The 23,837-nt window shown below is 36.2% G+C and overlaps 1 protein-coding gene across 6 annotated transcripts in view; it reads right to left on the bottom strand.

Moving 5' to 3' along the window:
• NRG1 (neuregulin 1) overlaps positions 1-23,837 on the bottom strand; it is a 170,194-nt gene that overhangs the window by 111,751 nt on the left and 34,606 nt on the right. For 4 of the 6 annotated variants that reach the window (XM_087716236.1, XM_087716237.1, XM_087716235.1 and 1 more), the window contains exons 2-3: positions 21,607-21,790; positions 11,096-11,220 (exon numbers count right to left, since the gene is read on the bottom strand). In XM_087716236.1, the coding sequence (XP_087572362.1) occupies positions 11,096-11,220; positions 21,607-21,790 (309 nt within the window). Of the gene's footprint in view, positions 1-11,095; positions 11,221-21,606; positions 21,791-23,837 lie in introns of those variants that run through there. The other 2 variants (XM_087716241.1, XM_087716240.1) reach the window with 2 other exon arrangements.

Genomic DNA, 23,837 nt, shown 5'->3' with positions numbered 1-23,837 from the left:
AGCTGCTGGGTGATATCATTCGGCGGCACAGGATAAAATATCACCAGTACACGGACGATACTCAGCTGTATCTGTCCGCCCCGTGCCAACTCAGTGAAGTGGTTGACGTGATGTGTCAGTGCCTGGAGGCTGTCAGGGTCTACATGGGGGTAAACAAACTTGCTCTCAATCCTGACAAGACCGAGTGGCTTGTGTTTTTCCCTCCCAATAATTGGCCATGTATTCCAACTCTCAGGCTGGGGGGTGAAATTATACGCCCCTCAGACAGGGTTCGCAATTTGGGAGTCCTCCTGGATCCACAGCTGACTTTAGATCACCATTTGTCGGCTGTGACCAGGGGGGCATTTGCCCAGGTTTGCCTGGTGCACCAATTGCGTCCCTACCTGAACCGGGAGGCTCTCACAACAGTCACTCACGCCCTTGTGACCTCAAGACTGGACTACTGCAATGCGCTCCACATGGGGCAGCCCTTGAAGAGTGTTCGGAGACTTCAGCTTGTCCAGAATGCAGCCACGAGAGCGATTGTGGGTGTGCCTCGGCACACCCACGTTACACGTATCCTTCGCAAGCTGCACTGGTTGCCTATTGGTCTCCGGATACGCTTCAAGGTGCTAGTCATCACTTATAAAGCCTTACATGGTATTGGACCTGGGTACTTGAGAGACCGCCTCCTGCCGATTACCTCCCAAAGACCCATTGGATCCCACAGACTAGGCCTCCTCCGAATTCCATCTGCCGGCCAATGCCGGCTGTCAACTACAGAGGAGGGCCTTCTTTGTGGCTGCTCTGGCCCTCTGGAATGATCTCCCCCTGGAGATTCGTACCCTCACCACCCTTCAGGCTTTCCGTAAAGCCGTTAAGACCTGGCTGTTCCAGCAGGCCTGGGGCTGTTGAGTTCCATCCCCACTCAAACTGGTGTGCTTGTTGTGACCTTTTAAATTGGTTTTGTATTGTTGTTGGTTTTTGTTGCCTTCCATTTTGTATTGTCCCCCCCCCCTTTCCCTTTGGTTTTGTTAGCCGCCCTGTGTCCCTCGGGAACAGGGCGGCATACAAGTTGAATAAAACCTCAAACCTCAAACCTATAGTTGGAAAAAAATAAGCTTTTGGCATCATACAGGAAAATGGGAATGAGATAAACAGAAAACAGGAAGAAATTACTTGAAGTGTGCTGCTTGTTTTATTGTTTGCCAAAAGGCAAATGGCAGATGGTAGTAACATTTCTGAAAGGAACTGTAGTTGCCATCTAAACATTTGCCAAACTTTAGAAAATATGAAGTCACTGTCCTATTTAATCTCTTTATTAAGAGTAATGACATATTTCTAAAAAAACCAATGTTTCAATATTTCAATGAAAATCTATATACCTCCCTGAAAATAAGAAATATTCCTCCATATTTCTTCTCCTCCTCCAGATACAATGGTAAGTAGTAGGAATGTACATATATTTTTGTCCATAAAAAGATGAAAATGAAAACATAAACATATTCTGAAAGACTTAATCATTGCCTGAAAGTTAAGCACAATCCATGGAGACCATACATGTAGCTGGTCAAGAGGGATGAAAAAGAGAAAAATAGTACTTTGTTCATACTGGAAATTCAGAAGTTTGGCTCCTGAAAACATAACAGCCCTCTGTCTGTTCAAATCCTCAAGTAGCGGATGGTTCCTGTTATTTGCTGTTTATGAATTCTAATGCATTTATTAATTTCAAATGACGATCAGCAGTTTTTTTTTAAGCCAAACAACCTGTCAAACCATTTAAAACAAAAATGTGTGAAGAAAACAATTTGAAAAATTACAATATAATTTACACAAGTGAGATAACAACAATTCAGGCATCTGAATCATTAGGATGAGGGCATCATTACAGTATATAATGAATTTCTAAGGTTTTCCTTAGCATTGAAATAAAGTTTATATGTGGCAACAGGTGTGATAGAAATCATGGCATTATTTCTATTGCCTTCCTGTCAATATATTTTTCTCCCAAGCAGTTTAGGAGAGACAATGTGCTTTCCAAGGGTATGCCCATTAACACAAATTCATGATCACATTTATGAAATCTTAATATTGGAAGGAAGAAAGAAGCATCCAACTAAATGTAACAGAAGTCCATTGAAAATAAAGAAACATCTGGGGAAAGGTCATATTTCTCTCTATTCTCTCCATAAAATATAAACGGCTGGGCATGTATGTGTACGACAGGCAGGATTTCTTTTTTTAAAACAAAACCCTAATTTTTTGAAAGTCTAAATAAAATATTCTGTTGTATTTGACATACCTACCTGAAAATTGTTAGAATATTCATAACTGGGAGAGACATGATAACAAGGTCAGCCAATGAATAGGCATGTCAACAGATCAGCCAATGGGAGCTAAAATGGATTGGAGCCTGGGTGTCATTTAGCCCTGCAGCTCTATGCTGTGCTGAGAATTTAAACTAGTCTTGTCTGTATTAAGCTCTGTGCTGGAAATGAAACTATGTCTGCTCTGAACTCTGAGATGAAACTAACTGTTCTCTCCTGCTTGTGTTCTGCTTGTAACTTCTACCATGTTGAAAGAATCTACTATAGGTATTGTACATGTATTCATCTGTTATTATGTATATAAAGAAGTTAATGAATCCAGCTGAATCAGTTATCTGTGTGTGCTTTCTGGACTTGATTTTTTTCTGCAACAAACTCTGAAAAAAGTGTTGTTTTTTATTTTTACAAAATATTATCAGTTACCTTTCATTAGGGCATAAGACACTTAACATTCCACAAAGCTCACACAAGAAGGTGAAGGCAAAAGTAGTTTGCAAAAAGAGATTTGCATACAGTAAATGTAACCAATTCCTTCTGTTTGCTATTTATATCCTTCTCGTGGAGAAATTCCACACATCTTTTCTGACCTCAATTACACTTTCCCTAAGAGAACTTCATTTTCAAAGTAAAGCAACATGGAAAAAATGCTCAAATAATTTAAAGATAGCCTTAAAATACAAAAACGTGGTATTTGATTTGTTTTAATAATTGGTTTTTACATTATTCTATTATTTGGGATTGACTGAGGCAGCAAAACCAGATCTTTAGTCAAAAATATAACCATTAATGAGAGAAGAAATGGTTAATGAAAATTGTTTACGAATCTGTATTCAGCCTTTTAAAATTGAAACAAAACATTGGTGTCAGGATTGCTACAGAGAAGAACTAAAAGGCAAACACATTTGATGGTGAACAAGAGTAAAATGCCTTGCCACTTCTGCAGGAAAATGAAATTGATTGAATCATGCATTTTATTAGTAGGGCTTGATGACTAGTGTCTGTTGGTAGAAATGTTTTGAAGGGGGACAAAGAATCAGAGGGCATGAGAGAGCAGCATTGAATGAGACAGCAATATTGCATGGAAAAGTTGTTGCAAAGGAAGCAAAGACAATGGGTTTGAGTTGCTTCCTTAATTGTTATAACAATTCTTCTGGAATGAATTCCAGGTGACTGAGTGAGGAAAAATAAGTCCCATTCAAAACCTAGTCTTGCATAAATATGCGAATGTCTTCAACCAATGTCATATCAGCTTAATAGCATAAAATCACAGAATCAAACAGTGGGAAGGCATCTAAGAAATCAAGTCAACCTCTGCACATTGCAGAATTCTCTACACCATCCCGGATAGGTAACTATCTAGCCTCTGAGAATCCCTACTTGAAGGAAAAGAAACTACTCCATCCAATAATTGCTCCACTAATTGACAGCTCTCACTGTCAAGAAGTTCTTTTTAAGGTCTAATCTGCATCTATATCCTTGAAATTGCATCCTATTAGTCTTACCCTTTGGAACAAATGAAATTAAGTATTCAGTTTATTGATGTCCATTTAAAACGGAGGTGTGCAGGACTCAATATATTACTCCAAATGGACCAGAATATAAACATTCCACAATGTGAACTCTTTGCTCCTCTCAATGTTCCTCAAGATGTTATTAGGATTCTGTACACTGCCAATAACATTGTTGGGACCTTTGACCTTGAGATCCATTAAGTACACCCAAGTCCTTCTCAGATGTGCTGCTCTTTAGCCATTTTTTCTCCATTTTATACATGCTTCTTTTAGTTCTCTTATCTAAATGCATGACTTTAGATTTCTTTCTGTTTCCATCCATTATTCTAATCTCTTTTTTATCTCCCCTTCCATATATTAGCCATTCCTCTTAGTTTTGCATTGTCTGCAGATTTGGTGTTTCCTCACTGGTCTTGCCCATATTATTTATAACAATGTTGAACAGTGGCAAGGTCAAGCCCTGTGATATTCCACTCAAAATATCTCTCAATATAAATTCAATACCATAAATAACTGTCACTTGAATACAATCCTTGAATCAATTATAGAATCAAATCAAATTGAATCAAATCAAATCGAATAGAATAACAGAGTTGGAAGGGACCTTGGAGGTCTTCTAGTCCAACCCCCTGCTTAGCAGGAAATCCTACACCACTTCAGACAAATGATTATCCAACATCTTCTTAAAAACTTCCAGTGTTGGAGCATCCACACAATTAATTCCGTTCTGCTGATTAATTGTTCTAACTGTCAGGAAATTTCTCCTTAGTTCTAGGTTGCTCCTCTCCTTGATTAGTTTTCACCCATTGCTTCTTGTTCTGCCCTCAGGTGCTTTGGAGGATAGCTTGACTCCCTCTTCTTTGTGGCAACTCCTGAGATATGGGAACACTGCTATCATGTCTCCCCTAGTCCTTCTTTCTATTAAACTAGATATACCCAGTTCCTGCAACCGTTCTCCATATGTTTTAGCCTCCAGTCCCCTAATCATCTTTGTTGCTCTTCTCTGCACTCTTTCTAGAGTCTCCACATCTTTTCTACACCGTGGTGACCAAAACTGGATGCAGTATTCCAAGTGTGTCCTTACCAAGGCATTATCAAGTGGTATTAATAATTCTATCCCTCTGTTTATTTAGCCTATACAGTCTATTGAATAGTTGACTTGTCAGGCCTGTGTCTGACCTTTTGGTTAATAAGGATACAATGAGAGACTTTGTGAAAAATCTTGTTAAAGTAAATCATTACAGTATTTCCTGCAAGCTGCTTCTGTTCTGTTGAAAATAAGCATTTTTTCATGCCTAAAATTTATTTATTTGTATCCCACTTTCATTATTTTTATAACTCAAAAATGTATCCAATGCACCTTCCTTCTCTTATTTCTCCATAACAACCACCCTGTGTTGTGTGAGAGAGTGACTGGCCGAAGGTCATCCTGCTGGCTTTTATGGCTAAGGCAGGACTTAAATTCATGGTCTCCTGCTTTGTAGCATGGTGCCTTAACCATTAGACCAAATTGGCTGTCATATACCCTGAAACATGACCTTGAACCCTGTGCTGGGAAATTTACAGAAAAGGGACCTAGGAGGTCTTCTAGTCCAACCCCTTGCTCAAGCAAGAGACCCTATACCATTTCAGACAAATGGTTGTCCAATCACTTCTTAACAATCTCCAGTGCTGGAGCATCCACAACTTCTGGAGGCAAGTGTTTTCACTGATTAATTTTTAATCCCTTTATTAATGCAGCATAGGACTGCATTGGCTTTTTTTGGCAGCTGCAGCACACTGCTGGCTCATATTTAAGTGATTGTTCACCAGGACTGTGTTGATTATCCAGATCTATTTTGCTGTGACATCAGAATTTAGCAAGAGAATTTTGTCCTTATTCTTCTGCTAAAACCCTTAACAGGTTTGAATTCATCCACCTCTCCTGGGTTCCTTCTTGGGATGGAGGCCTTTTTTATGCTAGTTCTGGTATTTCTTTGAAGGCTGATGCCAGAAGGCATCCGAGGTTCTTGGTCAGCCTATAGATTGTCTAATGTTTCTATTTTATTGATATATGTATGGAATAATTGGGAGAGTTTTCACTATTATTATGTTGGAAACAATGACTCTTTTCTTACCATTTGAATCTGAGAAAGCTATTCAATTTCTAAAACCATGTCAGTTATAATGAAGACAAAATGTTACTTAGTGTTTTTGATGGAAGAGAATATTTGTAACTTGGGGATGGAATGAGGAGTCCTTGATTCTCTCTGAGCTTGGTGGTTTTCTTGATGTTTCATTCTCAAACTTGGTAACATCATCCATGCTATTTAGTGTTTTGATGTTGCTAAATTCTCATAGGCTCTGAGCAGCTTACAAAATGCCAAAACATAGCATCAATCTAGAAAACGTCATGAAACTCTACAATTTCCGATCTTTCCTAAAGAGCCAAGACAGGGAAGAGGACTAGATATATGGGATAATTGTTCTATTAAAAGGGGAGGGATTATTAAGAGGTCTTGCACAATTTGAAAGCTGCCTCAGTTGGCCACTTACAAAATAATCCAAGATAAATAGTTGATTCAAGATAGCTATTTGGAGAGTTTTCAGAAAACACTTGAGATGAGCAATTATATTTAAGGTAGATAACAGCTGAATAACTGGGGATTGTAACAGGATAATCTAATTGGATTTTTTTCTTGCTATTTTCTTCATACACATGCTGATCTTTAAAATGCTGTGAATATAATTCCAATTATTTCTTTGCTCATATATTTAGAATTATTTTAAAACCATTGTTTTAATGGTCCGATAAGATGTTGAAGGATACAACTAGCAGAAAAATGCTAATGGGGTAAAACAGAACAGAATTACAGACAAATTCGAAATAAAATAAAATAAAAATACACATTGCTCTGACAAAAAAATAACACAACATATATTGTGTTATTGTTTTGTCATAGCAATGTGTATTTATAAAAGCATGCCTTTATATCAGGAGCAGACAATATGGTACCCTTCTATTGTGGGTTAGTATTTTCAACGTGGCCCATTGGGGTGTTTCTTTCACTCAATATTTTCTAAAGATTCTTTTAATTATAAAAGAAATTAAGTGGAAACTTAGCATACTACAAAACAAATCACCAGCTTCTGCTGTCATGTTCACTTGGAGGAGAGCCATTAAATGCAAATGCTACACTGAGATTACAGAGAGCATCACTAATCAATCATCTTATAAATGGGTGCTTTGTTATTAGCAATGCCTATCCATGGCAACCATTTTGTAAGTAGGGAAGTTTCCCATGGCAGCCATTTCAGGATTTCAACATTTCAACTCTCAATCTGCCCTTGATTTTTTTTAAAAATTAACTACTCTTGTTCTATATAATTGGGGCCTACAAAACGTTAATTCTGTATAGCTTTTAATATATTATTTATCATATATGTAAGCATTTTTATTATTGAATGTTTCCCAGCAAACTTATAATAAACCTGAGTCATAATAGGAAAGAATTGCATAGTTCTCAGATCTCAATAATTGTTCCCATCATGCATCCAGACCCTATACAGAGAATGCCCTTCCTTCCTTCCTTCCTTCCTTCCTTCCTTCCTTCCTTCCTTCCTTCCTTCCTTCCTTCCTCCTTCCTTCCCTCCCTCCTCCCGTTATTTTTATCATTTTGATGTAATATATTTGCTTTTTGTACCAAAGAACAAGATATATAACATTGGAAAATCAATTATATTTTATTAAAGCCCTTCTGTTGCCAATCTAGTATGCTATTTGGTATTTTTGCCTTCAAAAACTTGCTGAAAAAACGTACCTTGCTGAATTGCATTTCTTAATGCTTATGTCTCCTTTTATGAAGATATAATATTCTTGGTGCTCGCTCAGCACTTGAAAAATTCCATTTGAACCACACTTTAATTTCATTATAGGGATAGGTTAGCAAACTTGGTTGGAATGTTATATCTTGTACTTAGGGCTTGCAATAAGAATTCTCATACTTTCTGTGATCTTTTCTCCATTCTTTTAGTTGGAAGAGAATACAGGAATATCCTTTGGTGTACAAAGATGTGTCCATTTATCTGAGTCATTACTTCACCCTTGTACTCTGACCAAATCCTGAGTCTGGGATATTACTTCAAACTGCTAAAACCATTTTAAGTGTGAAACTGTGCAGATTTATGGGCAACCAATTCATTTATGTATGGGAACTAGGTCAGTTACATTGAAAAGAAATACCTGTTTAATCCATTACTTTCATACTCATAAATTAGTATTTCAGTAGAACACTATTATAACAGTAGAATTTACTGGTAATGTTTTTTCATGTAGTTTAAACTTTACTGTAATTTTGTTCTTTACATAGCTTTCTGTCAATTTTTCAGCTATTTGAATACTTAGTTTTGAATAAGGGTACTCTAGCTATTATTCTATGTATGTATCATATATATATATATATATATATATATATATATATATATATATATATATATATATATATATATGTGTGTGTGTGTGTGTGTGTGTGTGTGTGTGTGTGTGTGTGTGTGTGTGTGTGTATGTATGCATGTATGTATGCATGCATGTATGTATGTATGTATGTATGATACATGCTTGGCATTGCAAGGCAAGATAGAAAGACTTCATATGGATTAGAGAACGAACAAAAGTATACGATATCATCAAGAGAGTAAAAGAACTGAAATGGAAATAGGCTGGTTACAAAGCAAGAAGAACTGATGGCAAGTTGACCAAGGCAGACATAGTATGGATCCCACTTGATAAAAAGCATCCATAAAAGAGACTTAAAACAAGATGGATCGACAACATCAGCAGGTATTGTGGGCCCAATTGGCAAAAGAAAGCTCAGGACCATGAAGGTTAGAAACATACAAAAAAGGCCTTCATCCTACACTGGACAGACAATGAATAAAATGAAGAGGATGATTATGTTCCTAATGCTAATAATTATATTTTTTTAAAGGACACAATTTCAATCTAACCAGAATGATGGAGGAGCTGCTCCTGCCTAATTAACTCCCATAAAGTTCTATCTAATCATGTAGATTTGATGATGATTCAAAAATCTTTATCAATTTCATTAATGTATAAAAGTTTGAAAAGAGCTGGGGAAAGAATTGCCAACATCATAGCTACATAAAACAGCATCATGGCTAACCAATAAAATGAAGACTTAATAGATATAAAAGTGTCAGGCAAAGCAACCAGAATCACTCATGAATAGTCTCAGACAGAAGCCTTATGGCTAGCCACCCATGTTACAAGAATCTCACCAGCTGCATTCTCTTGAGAACACCAGATAAGGCTTCAAGGATTATGGGGAGGTCAGGCCTATGAACTCTGTCACCCAAAGACTCTATACTCCCCCCCCCCGCAAAAAAACCCCCTCTCTATGCAGACTAGCTGGAGATTCTAAGAGAAAGAGATGGTAAATGAAATTCAACAGATACAAGATGTGATACAATAAGGATATATCTATTTAGCAATAGCATAGCAATAACACTTAAACTACTCCATAATGTTTTACAGCACTCTCTGAGGAGTTTACAGTCAATATACTGCTCCCAACAATCTCAGAAGGATGGAAAGCTGTCAACCTTGAGTTGATCAGGATCGAACTCCTGGCAGTGGAGACTGTCAGACTGCAATACTGCATTCTAATCATGGTGCAACCACAGCTCCTATTTATTTGCTGAGCTTGTTCTCTCAGAGAGGGACTCATTGATTTCAACTCTATCACAGTGTCAAATGGCTTCAAACAGTTTTGTCAACTCAGGGTAATATAGAACATACTATGTCCTCAGTTTATTTGTGATATGAAACTCAGGCTGAATTTTTTTTTTTTTTTTGATATGTGTTACACATGGAAATGAACCTTTGAAAGTGGCCCCCAAAATTCAACATAATTTAAAAATGATCTGGACATAATATACCAATACTTTTCTACCTTCATTGGTTTCTAGAATATTTCTTATTTCATTCAAAGTGCTGTTTTGACATTTGAAATGTAAATGACCCTTCTCTGGATAAATACCCAAATACAAGCAATTCCTAGGATGAAGCTTAAATAATAGTGGCATTTTAGGTGCAAATGTTTCTCCCATCACTATTTTATGGACGTTTTGGCCTCAAATCACTTTGTAAAGATTCACACAATGCTCTAAAATCCCTTAATTTTTAAATATTAAATATATTGTTTTAACATAAAGCTTATACCATAAGCTTTTAAAGTCAAGATAACACAGAACAAGTAACATTATCAAAATAAAAGATTCTAATATTAACACTACAATGTATAATTAAATATTTGCCTCTATAGTTATATCATCTGCACATAAATATATTGCATATCACTTTTTAGCACGTTTGAAAATCCAGAACATTCAATTTAAAGTAGCACAACACAATACATTTCCATTTTACTTTTGTTTTTTCATGTAATGGTAAACAGACAAAGCATCTGAGTTTTGCTATCTTAGGAAACAAAATGGCAAACTGTATAATCATCTGGTGGCTCATAACCAGGAGTATCTGTTATAAAGATTATATAGATCCTGATGGAGTAAACAGAAATTTGTGTATCTGCTGTGAAAAACATAGCTGAACACAGCTTAAAAATATGTATCTCTTTTCATTGTCCACAAACTATTTTTTACTTTTCTGTTTTCTGCACCTTAAAATTGCAAATCTAAATTACAGGACTCAAGAGGAATAAATGAATTTAACAACTCCATATGTATTTCTTGTAAATCTGTTGCTGCAATCTCTCTAATGAGAATATTAAACTGGAGCAGTTCCCATGTGCACAATGGTGAATATCTTCACTGTTTTTGCTGACTAGAAAAGCAATGCGGCAGGTGCTGCTGTGGTAGAATATACACATTTTAAAGTCTCTTATACTATGATTGCATTTAAGCCCCAAAACAGACAAAAGTTTAATTTACTTATCTGAGTAATAAAATAAATATGATCACTTATTATAAAAATATATTGTTTTCACAGCTGCATTTGAAAATGTGTCAGGTGGAATATATTCAAAGAACTTCTCAGTGTAAACATTATTAATGTCCCCTCCAATATTGTATCCTATTATTTAGAAATTCTACCTATATTTGGCCTTTATATTATCTATTAAATGATAAACCAAAATACTTTCACTTTAGTTTTGTGTCATTTTATACCCTTAAGAAGATATATTACAGGAAAAAAATATCATTCTTATAACAATTCATTTTCTTTTAAACAATTCTAGATAAGAATGAATCACATCTTACCACTGGTGTCTATAATAGTTACTTCAGCATTAGTACTGTCATCTCCAAATCTGTTGCTTGCTTTACATGTATATTCCCCAGCATCATCCAAAGACGCTTTACTAATGCGGAGTTCGGAGAATGTTCTAAGGAAAGAAAGTTGAATCATTTTATGCATCATTGAAAGAAACAAATATACACAAAAACATTTTAAAAGATTTATTCCTCCTTTACTGGAGATGCAGAGAGAAACCATGTTCATAATATAAATGACATATTGTAAATTATAGGTAGTCCTCAACTTACAGCAGTTTGCTGAGTGATCATTCAAAGTTACAACGGCACTGAAAAATGTGACTTATGATCATTTTTTACACATACTATCGCTGCAGCATCCCCATGGTCACATGATTTACATTCAGATGGTTTGGCAATTCACTCATATATATATATATATATATATATATATATATATATATATATATATATATATATATATATATATATATATATATATATATATATATATATATATATATATAATAAATGTTTTTTTAATTTTAATTAAAACAAGTACAGCATCTTTCTTTACATCTGTAAAAAATGTATCAATCGATTACAGACAAACTTTGGTACATCTCCTCCACGGTCAACAAACATAACTCATATTAACTCAAGCATTATCATATATCCATTTTCATTTGACTGTAATTATTATTTAAAGATATTAATAAAAGTAATAATCTTGAACAATACCTGCCCACACCAGTGGGAAAAAAAAATCAAAAAGAAAAGGCATAAAAGAAAAAAAAATAAAGCAAAAAAGGACAAAAACGACAAAATCACTCATATTTATGACGGTTACAGTGTCCCAAGCTCATGTGATTCCCTTTGGCAACCTTCTGACAGCAAAATCAATGGGGAAGCCTGATTCATTTAACAACTGTGTTAATAATTTAACAACTTCAGTGATTCTCTTAACAACTGTGGCAAGAAAGGTTGCAAAATGAGGCAAAATTCACTTAACAAATTTCTCACTTAAGAGACATAAATTCTGGGCTTAATTGTGGTCATAAATTGAGGACTACCTGTAATACATAACACACATTTTCCTATTATAGATTTGGTTGTATAGGTACTCCTTACTTAATGACCATATGGTGAAACACCCTCCCCCCAAAGTTTCTTACAATCCATCCTCAAAGTTATGACTGCCGCACAGACACATCTGGAGACACATGATCACAATTTGATGCTTGGCACATTTCAGCTAACATTTACAATTGGTTACAATGTCCCACAATAACATCACAATGTCATTTGTGTCCTTTTTGGTCAGTTTCCAGCAAAAAGCATCTATTCAGAAGAAAGGATTTTCTTAACATCCATGCGGTTTTCTTAACAACCAAATAATTCACTTAATGATCACAGAGATTTGTTCTACAACTGTCTTAAAAATCGAGTCATATAATTTTACAGTTGTAAAATCGAGTCCGGTCATGTAGTGACACACTTGTATTGTATTGTATTGTATTTGGTTTATTTGTATGCCGCCCTTCTCCAGGAGGGACTCAGGGCGGCGAACAACTCAGGGGGGAAAGGGAACATAAACACAATACACATAATTAAAATACATGAAAATCACACAGCCATACCAGTCGAGAGGGGAGGGGAACTCATCAACCCCAGGCCTGCCGGCACAGCCAGGTTTTGACGGCTTTCCGGAAGGCCTGGAGAGAGGTGAGGGTCCGGATCTCCGCAGGGAGTTCATTCCAAAGGGCCGGTGCTGCTACAGAGAAGGCCCTCCCCCGGGTAGTAGCCAGATGGCATTGGCTGGTGGACGGAACCCGGAGGAGGCCGACCCTGTGAGATCTAACGGGTCTTTGGGAGGTAATTGGCAGCAGGCGGTCTCTCAAGTACCCAGGTCCAATACCATGAAGGGCTTTATAAGTTACGACTAGCACTTTGAAGCATATCCGGAGACCGATCGGTAGCCAGTGCAGCTTGCGGAGGATAGGTGTAACGTGGGTGTACCGAGGTGCACCCACAATCGCTCGCGCAGCTGCATTCTGGACGAGTTGAAGTCTCCGAATACTCTTCAAAGGCTGCCCCATGTAGAGCGCATTGCAGTAGTCCAGTCTTAAGGACCACAATGTCTTATGGCCAAAATTCCAGGCTCAACTGTTGGTCATCACATTAAAAAGTGTATAAGCTATTGTCTTTAACTTGAGATTAACCTTTAACTGCTTGTTTGAATGGATCATTAGAAGTTAGAACTAGAAAGCAGTTCAATTGTGTTCTTTCTGATTATCTTTTTTTTTAATGTGAATATATGAGCACAAACCTTCCCATTATTAAACTTTTTAAGTAACTCTAAGAGCCCTCTTGGCTGGGCAAAGAAAAATACTTCTAATAATAAAAATACCCAAACATTTAGGTCCTATTTTTTAAAAAATAAATAAAGCAATCTTAACAGTAAGAGATAAACCCCGTTTGAAACTGAATACCCTCCTATGATTATATGAATGTATTTACATATTTATTTTGGCAACAGTACAGATATGGATTGCAATTCCTTCTTCTGTTGTTGTTGTTTTAATCTCCCAGTTTAGACTGTAACCCTGAGAGGATTTGGCAGTTTCTCATCCAGCTACTAATGATGGCCAATCCTGCTTAACTTTGTTTGGATCAGTTAAGATTTCTAACTACTGCCAAATTTTGTAGGACAATCTTAAGTACAATAATTTAACTCTTCAACCGCCTCACTAAAAGCAGTGGAGTTACATGTGGTTTTTCAAAAATGTTAACTACAATGTTTAATTTAGGATTTTAATGTTAGGATTTCATGTTTAAGTAGACACTACCATGATACATTATAGATTACAGCACTTTTATTATCATTGCTCAGAACTTTCTAGTAACTTGGAAACATTGTATAACCCTGTAAGCCAGGAGTGGTATTTAACTGATTTGCACCGATTCACCTGAACTGGTGGCAGAAATTTTGCCCAGTTCGGCAAACAGTAGCAATGCCTGGGCCCGCCCAGTCACAGAGATACATAGAAAGCAGACTTGCAAGACAATGGGATTCGCATGCGCGAACAAAATAGAGGCAATGGCAGCAGCTTTTTCACCAACCAGAGGACTTTTCAGTGGCTTGTAGCAGCTCTCAAAGAGGTGGCAGCTGGGAGGCTTCTTTGTCAGCCAGCTGCATCCCAGCAACAGCAGCTGGTGGGGGTAGCAGAAAAGTCCGGTCAGATTGCCTTCCAGACTCTGGACCAGCCGCTGTGGAAGGTAAGCAACCAAAGAGGCAGTGGTGGGGGAGGAAGCTAGGGATTAGGAGTGGAAATGGGGGTGACTGGTGAAGGGAGGGTGGGGATAGATAGGGAGAAATCCTAAAAAAAATCCTACCTTTTCCTGTGGACGTGGCTTGGTGGGGGGGGTCATGTGTGACATCAGGTTGGCCACACCCACTCAGTCACATGTCCCCACTTAGCCACATCCACTGAACTCGTAGCGAAAATTTTTGAATTCCACCACTGCTGTAGACATGATTGCGAATGTAGGATATAAGGCTAGAGGTCTGAAACCACCCCACATCTATTTATACATTAGCCTCAGATCCTACTTGAGGAGTGTCTTAATAGCTTCTATCTTCCAGTTGGTGCCTTGTCTCTTAATCCAGTATATGAGAGACAATGGCCCTGAAATCTATGCTGCCTTTCTTGTGATTAAAAGCGCAACATGAAAATAAGTTTAACATAGTACAGCAACATCTAACCATATAGCATAGAAACATGATCTTAATGTAAGATTAGAACATAGAATCATAGGGCTGGGAGGGGCCTTGGTGGTCTTCTAGTTCAACTGCTTGCTCAAGGCAGGGACCTTATACATCCCAGTCAAATGGTTATCCAGTCTGTTTTTTAAAATCTTCAGTGTTGGCGCACCCACAACTCTTAAGAGGCAAAATATTCCATTGATTAACTGTTCTTACTCTCAGAAAAAAATTCTTTACTTCTACTAGGTAGGATCTCTCTTAATCAAGCTTTCACTCATTACTTCTTGTCTTGCTCTGCTTTGGAGAATAAGTCAATCCCCTCTTCTCTGTGACAGTCCCTCAAATACTGGAAGACAGTTATCATGTTCTCCTTAATCCTTCTCTTCAATAGGCTAAACCCATGATGGCGAACCTATGGCATGTGTGCCAGAGGTGGCACGCGGAGCCCTCTCTGTGAGCATGTGTGCTGTCCCCAGCTGCTCTTCTGGTTTCCAGTGTGTGCATGTGCACCAGCCAGCTGATCCTGATGTGTGCCAGAGCCCTAGAAACACAAAGAACAGCTGGGTGGTGCTCAGCTGGCTGGCGCACATGTATGCACCGGAAACCAGAAGACTGGGTGGCTGGTGCATATACGCACACTGGCCAGCTGGTTTTCGAGTTTCCGGGGCTCCAGTGTGCGCACACGTACACACATTCTGGTTTGTGCACTCGGTGCCAAAAAGGTTTGCCATCACTGGGCTAGACATACCCAGCTGCCTCAACTGTTCACCATATTCAGCTCTTCCCCCGCTCTTGGGAGATAATATTAGAGATAAACCAAATTTTATTTAAAAATAAAACTAAGCACTCCTTTTTAATTTTAATATTAAACATTAAAATGTAGCCAATCATTGCTGAAGAAATAAATTATAGATTGGCATGGATCAGTTAAAACACAGATGAAAAAAAAAACTAAGCTTCTGGGCAAAACGTATGAAGGCAATAGCCTGCTACAAAAGCCCAATGTTCTCCTTGTACATATCTGGAACATCATTCATAGGAGACATACAGTACAATTCAATTCTTCCCTCATTTTGGGGGGAAGGGGGAGAGGGACCTTTGAGTCCATTTTTGACTTCTGGCAACTGTCTGGATTAGTTATTACAATTTTCTTAGCAAGATCTTTTTGAAAGGTTTTTCCATTGTCTCCTCCTATGGTAGTGACAGGGCCAAAGTTACCAGGTAGATTCATAGTTAAGCAGGGACTAGAATTCGCAGTTTCCCAGTTTCTAGACTGGTGCTTTAATCACTACACCAGAGTGGCTCTTAAACTTTCCTCTTGTACAATGATTTAAAGAAATTATACAAGAAAACAGGCATGAACCCCACCATAGATTCCAGACTAAAACATGCCTCCTTCTATAGAAAATGAGGATTCTAAAACTGATGTTTCTCTAGCTTTGGAAGTGATTTCACTTCAAAAGACTGCTCAGGACAGACCATGGGAAAACCATTCCTTTGCAGCATAGTTTGAAATCTTCAGGTCTTTATTTTAAAAGGAATCAAACACTCACGAAGAAACCTAGCTGGCATTTCCATTACCTAATAACTATTACTGGTGGTTCTCAACTTACAACCACAGTTGGGACCAGAATTGCTAAGCAAGGCAGTTGTTTTTGCCATGTTTGTTAAGCGAATCACTTCAGTTGTTAAGTGAATCAGGCAGTTTAGTGAACTTGGCTTTCCCCATTGACTTTGCTTGTTGGAACCCGGCTGAGAAGATTGAAAATGGTGACCACATGGCCCTGTGGTAAATACATGCCAATTGCCAAGGGGTCAACTTCTTAAATCTCAGATGACCATTACTGAGTCATGGAACACCAGGTTTCCTGTAAACTCTTGTAGTGAGCTCTCCAAGGTACTGATAAGACCAGACCCAGACAGAAAAAAACCCCTTCCCACTATAATTAACCAATATCTAGAGACGTTCCTAGGGATTCTCAAACAAGAAAGAATGGGGGAAGTGAGCTATATGGATTGTTAACGGACAAAAATGTTTAATGCTGTAGAGGCTACAAAATTACCAAGGAAAAATAATGCTAAAATAAGAAAATATTCTGGAAGTCATGCCCAATTTTGGAAAATAATAAAAAGGACTCCCACATATACTCTTATATGAGTACCCATGAGTACACATGAATAGAAAAGATTTTAATATTAAATATTTACTAATATTGTGAAGCTATTGGTCATATACAATGAATTGGCAACTAGCTTATAAGTCTCCACAGCAAATGCAGGAAGTTGTGGGTTTCTTATTCACAGTTACAATATATGCTTTATATTTGATGCATGACTTTTAGATTTCAGCCTGAAAGTCACCAAATTAATTTCCATGCAGTGAATAAAAACATGATTCCTATGGATAATCTTACAGAAATCCCAGGTTTCATTTTCAAACAGAAATCATGCATGAGGAGGAGATTAAACTTCACATTGAATCTATATAAATTTCTATCCATTCCTTAAAATTGTATTAGATACACATTTCTCTAATATATAATTAGGTCAATGATAAACTAAACTGCTCTCCTCAATTTGTGAGGACAAGATAAATGTAAATGATTTTATAACAAATATAAGTTGCCTGAATTGGACCAGTTACTAAACATCTGCTTATTTTTCTTTACAAAATAACGATGAAGATAAAGTAATGAAAATATACAATAAATTGTGTAATATGAAAGCACTGAAATAATAGCAGCACAGTGCATTCCTAAGTATTAGACCAAAATACTAATACTAATACTGCTTGTATCTATTAGCCAGCATAGATGCAAGCAACATAGCATATATCCCTTAATATCCATGCCAGGGCAGGTTTTGTGTTCCATCTGATTTTATTAGTATATTATTTTTACCTATTTTAAAAATAAGGTCAACAATTTGCCATGGTATAAAGTGTGGTGGAAAGTAGTGAGGAGGTGGGTTCCTAGGAGGAGGGGTGAATTTCAGCAGTCTAAGAGGCAACTCAGATAAGAAAGTATGTGTGAGAGAAAGAGGGTGAAAACAACATCTTCCTATTAGTTCACAAAGTATGTTGCAAATGTAAATAGTAGAGTCTTTAGTCTGGCAAGATTTTGTCTATAGGCAAGAAACAATAAAGAGCTCAGCTTGGAAGAATTGCCATGTATCATTCTTGGTTTTGGGTGTGACACAAAGTGATGGGATTTAGCATTTAACTCTATTTCATAAAATGTCTTTACGCTGCATATAAATATGATGTGCATACCTCAATAATAAAATCAATGGATGTCTACAATGGGTACTTTTGTTAAAGATGCAACCTCTTCCCTCTTGGTAATCTTAGATAGCATCTTGGTGTGTTAGAAGGAGGGTTAGTTGCATTCTGTTTAATGCATCTTTTGTGGAAGGCCATAGTTAGCACAAAAACATGTTGTGAATATGGAAGATCCTTAACAGTGGCATGTATGTTATGTATGATGGGCTTTCAGCATTGTGTACATATCCTCCAGCACAAAAAGTTTGCCTGACACTGAACTTATACATAGTATGGTAGTGAGGAAAGCTTTCAGCTTCGCATAGCACCTGTGGAAGCTGGATTGTAAATAAAAATAAGACCAGGTTAGGAGGGAGAAATGAAGGGATGAAGTCAAGATGGGTTGAATAGGTGAACCAACTACAGAAATGTATTTATTGCCGCCAAGCCCCACAACATTATTGATAATTGCTTTAAACACTGCCTTTTTATTTTATAAAAATAATATTTACTCAATTCAGTATGAATTAAACTCAAACATACCAAGGTATGCTTAATTTAAACCATATGTGAATGTACAAAATCTTTACATTCAGGTGGTTCTCAAAGTGTATCAATTTCAAGTTATAAAGATATGGATGGAATTTCAATGCGGTCATTAGATCTAATAGCTTTTATTTCACTCCTTTTAAGATTGTAATTAAGGTGAGGTCTAAATATTTGCATAACTGTGATATGCAGTATAAAAACCTTATTTGAATTCCTGTGTTGTTGATCATATATTTTTAAATAAAATCTTTACTGAAGAATATCCTATGACACTTAGCATATTTTCCATCATCTTTATATACATGATAATTTTTGTAGAATAATTAGCCTATTACTTCATGCCTCCTCCCCCAAAAATAACTGTACTGATATAACAGGAGCTCTCAGTTCTGGTAGGGAATAACTTAATATAACCATTACATGTAACTTGCAAATAGAAAATTGTGTTAAAGTATCACAAAACATCCAAATAAAAAGCAGGAGATTGAGCCTTTCACTTGCAAACTTGTAAATATATCTCACTGGAGCTGTACACATGAGGTGATCAGGTTGGCAAAGGGAACTGTGGGCTTTAAAGATATTTATAAAACTATTTGTTTTGTAATCAATTTGTATTTTGGAATTATGTAACTGTTTATGTCAGGCCTACATAATGGTATGATCCAAACTCAAAGCTATTTCTGGCTAAAGTGGTTTAGGCTGAAGTATGAGTAAATTCTGTCATCCAGACATTCTCTCAGTAATCAAAATTTTTGTGCTGACCACAAACAGTTCATCCAGAAAATTGTTCAAGAAATGGCAGCACAGACAAGAAAGGGACAGGAAAGGTCAAGGGAAAAAAGGAGCAATGCTCCATTCAAAGCAAGAAAACATGCAGGCAAAATCAAGCACAAATTAGGATGTTCTGAGGTAATTCCTATTTTCTGATACAAAGAATCTAAGCAGAAGCTCTGGGGTAGAAATCATAAACCTTCCTTGTGTCATATGTAGGTAGTCCTCAATGTACAACAGTTCATTTAGTGATCTTTCAAAATTACAATGGCACTGAGAACAGTGATTTATGATTGTTTTTTGCTCTTACGACCATTGCAGCATCTCCATGGTGACGTGATCAAAATTCTAATGCTTGGCAACTTTTCATATTTAAGATTATTGATTTATCAGCTACAGGGATTCACTTAACAAATGTGGCAAGAAAGGTTGTAAAATGTGGCAAAATTCACTTAATGTCTCATTTTAGCAACATAAAATTTGGGTTTAATTGTGGTAGTAAGTTGATGACTACCTGTACATCTTCAGCTGGTATGAAATATAATATCAAACTATGACCATGATACTGATATGCATGTTTTTAAAAATAAATAGAAATCCAAATAAAATATATATACTAATTTTACAAAGTTCATTCAGTGTCTGTAGCTAGGAGAATAAACAAAATTTTATCCAAGATAAGGTATTTTATCCAAGATAACATTCGTTTACCCGAAAAAATTCATAGCTTGTCTCTTGAATTCTCAGAGTCCACCTCAAATTTTCTACAAACTTTCAAGCTCAACGTCTCAACCATGCTAGCTGTTACTGAAAAGTAACATCAAGTCTAATAATTTTCATAAATGCATATTCAATAAATCTGCCCAAATAGATTCATTTGCTAAAGCATGCCTCACAATGTACCAGGGACCATATTATATACAAAATATATAATATTGCACTCAACCCTGGGTCCAAAGTAACCTGGATCCATCTGTGAAACTTTTATTTTCCTGCAATACTTCAGCCTCTTTGAGCTTTGCATGAAATGAAGGTGGAAAAAAGCCTTTTCTGCCAGTTGCACAGCCTTAACAACTCTACTGCTTCAATCAATCATGTTCATTTTAAACCCAGTAATTTCCTAAGTCATCCTTTACTGTATTTAATACAGAGACAGATGGTGGCAATTTAGTATTCTAGTATTTAATATAAGAAACAGAGAAAAAGAACTTTGGTCTATCAAAAAAATTAAATGTTTTTATTGATTTTGGCTGCTGTTTGGGATTGAAAATTGCAGACATGACAATAAGCATAATAAGCTTTCCAGACACTCATTCTTTGAAATGAACTAATAAAAGTTTCATCTTTGTTTAATGAATATACGATAAAATCAGCAACATGAGAGATACTTGTGTCTTGATATTTGGTTCAATTGTGCTCACTCAGAGAAATGGACCAAAACACATCAAAATGTTCATGTTACATTTTTTAAATTCATGCCAAGATTTTAGCTTTGTAACTGTTCTTTGAGGTAGATTAAACTAAAAAATAGGGAGTTTAAATGTATCCAAAACCAATCAACGCATTATACTGATTGCACAAATGTTAAACTAATGCACAAACCAATCTAGTCAGATCAATGAAAAAATATATTCACTTTATATTCACATTCTAACCAGATCATTAAAAATATATTGATTCTGATTGTCATGCAACAGGTCTGTGAGTTTTATAAGGAAGAATGAGAGGAAACTGTATATATTTTTCCCCTGAAACATAACAATATCTACCTAGTAAATTAAGGGTTTGTTCTTTGTCTCTCACAATGATTATTACTGTGAATGTGTCTAGCAGAGGGTGCAAACCCACTTAATACATTTATATTTTCCTGCATAGTTTGGCTTATTGCCCGATTATTGCAGGATTAGAAATACATTATTTGTAAAAGAAATTCTGCCCTATAGAATTAGCTTAATAATGACAAAGAACTTATATTTAACTTTTTATGAAGTAAGATATAACAGCAGCAGAAGCATAAAATCATTAAGTTAAAATAAAATAACAATCTATTTCCATTAATTATCTCTTTCCAAACAGAATAACATATTTTGGGCATCTGAGATGATTATACAGTTGATATCTGCATCAAGATAAACAATTCTTAGCTTTGTAGATACATTGCTATATACTTACTTTTGTTTTTTGGGGCTCTTAATCTTGACATTTTCTGGTCTGTTTCTTTTTGTTATTTCTTTTCCATTCTTTAACCATTTGAATTTGAGAGAGGTATGCTCAGAACTGGCTTCACATCTGAGAACTACTGTCTGACCCACAGCAGATTCTTGACTTGTCATCTCCTTCAATTTAGGAGGCACAGCTAAAGAAAAATAATAATAATAATAATGCGTAAGTGACCACATTGTCTTTGAAATTGAAAACAAAAGTGAGCAACTTGGAGCATTTAAGACATCTAAATATTATGCATTGTTTACATGAAAGTTGCCAGGTTCATGAAAAAAATATATCATGAAATGAAGGGAAACAAATGGCGTAATTAATGATAACAATCAAAGCTGCTCTGAATCACTAAGTTTGTTATACACCCTGTGTATTCTGTGTATTGAATAATGTTATGTTTGGATGAACTGATAATATGATGGGGAAATGCTGATCTCTCTTATTCCATCATTTGTAGTTTGCAGAAACTCAGAAACGAACACTCTGGGATCCTCTTGTTCCTGGATCTCAAGGCTAGAAGTGGAATTTGACAAGATTTCCACTTATTCTACAATAGATTATAGTATGATCACTAGAAGGAATCTCTCTAGCCCAGAGAAATCTATTTTACCTGCAAAGCATTACTTTCCCAACCAGGAAAAACGTATTTTAGAATATTTATTAACCTATAAAACATTTGGAATTTAGTAAATGTTCTTGCCTTTAGATAAATCATCCATGCAACTTTTTAAAGGTTAACTATAGGAACTTGATTCAACAGAGGAATCCCTTCCACTGTTGATGCCTGCTATACAAATGGCACCATTGGATAGAAACCACTAAATTTACATCTTGTGTTATTTTCTAATGGAAATTCAGGCAACATGTTTAGCAGTTCCAGAGGTGTGCTACACAGAAAAAAAATCACACCAGTCTTAGAAAAGTTGTTGCTTCATGGGCCTTCAGATCATGTTCTAATATAGAGCCAAGCTCCAATAAAGCCAAGCTGTGTCAGTACAATAAAATTTGTTCTTCAAAAAGAGTCTATCTCTGTCAGTAATAGGCTTGCTTTATTTACACTGTTCTCCAGTTCTGAAACTTAGAGGAATATCTTTCAAGATCTAGTTTCTGCTTTCAAAGAGGGAACACTTTATACATTACATTTTGTAATAAAATAAACACAGGCTTTGATTACAGATGTTTCCATGACATAAAAAGCCAAGCTGGAATACCAGCCCAATTACTTCCCTCCCCCTCACTGAGTTGCATAACTTGTTTATGACTTATTGTGCAGGGTGAATGCAGTGCACTGGCAGATTTCAATGAAAAGCAGGAAGTATGTTTATGGTTTTACTTCATTTTCCTTTTAGGAAAGTCTTGAATGGAAATCTCCAAATCTCTCTACTTGCCAAAGAGGGAAATCCATATATAAAATAGACCCACCAGCTGCCAAATTGTGTGAAGAAGTGAGGTGTGTGCAACTGAATATCACCTTCCTTGGGATCCAGTAGGCCAGGGGTGTCAAACTCGTGGTGTCACGTTGTCATCACATATCGTGACTTTCCCTCCTTTGCTAAACTAAGGGTTGCAGGTTTTTAACAGTTCAGCTATTTAAATATATTCTAATAAATGTAATGTTGACTCTACCAAGATCAAAAGATTCAAACCTAGGTTGTTTGATATTTTGGCTGTTAAGCATCAATTAACATCTTATGGCACAGTTGATATTTTTAAAGATCAAGGTAATTAGTCAGTAAGATGAGGAAATCATAGGTAAGCTTCTCCCCCAGATATTAGAAAAATACAGCTGTTATAATTATTGATGTAAAGTCAATTTTATTATCATGCACTATATATTTATCAGTAAGACTAGTATTTATTTTGTCTGCAGTCAAGAAATATTAGAACTTTAAAAATAAAATTCTGTTACTTTCACAGAAATTGGCAAAAGTTATGCATGAATTAATATGAAGAAACAGCAATGGGAAAAAATAAGAAACAGCAAGAGCAAAAGAAAAAAAAACCCTTTTAAAGATCATCAAGGTGTTATCCCCCTAAACAGGCTGTATTATTGCTAGTTCTATTGTCTAAGATTTCATTGAATTACTACAAAATTGCAAGATAGGAAAACAGGAAGAAATCCAAGTTGAGAGATTTTACTTCCTTAACGTGATACTTAGTGGTCCTTTTTAAATGTGATTTTTTTT

This window comes from Thamnophis sirtalis, unplaced genomic scaffold (genome assembly GCF_051295495.1).
Source record: "Thamnophis sirtalis isolate CommonGarterSnake01/CBP01778 unplaced genomic scaffold, rThaSir2_p1.2 scaffold_5, whole genome shotgun sequence".
Classification (NCBI taxonomy): Eukaryota; Metazoa; Chordata; class Lepidosauria; order Squamata; family Natricidae; genus Thamnophis; species Thamnophis sirtalis.
Note: the sequence above shows the minus strand (reverse complement) of the source record. Positions and strands in the feature narration are given on the sequence as shown.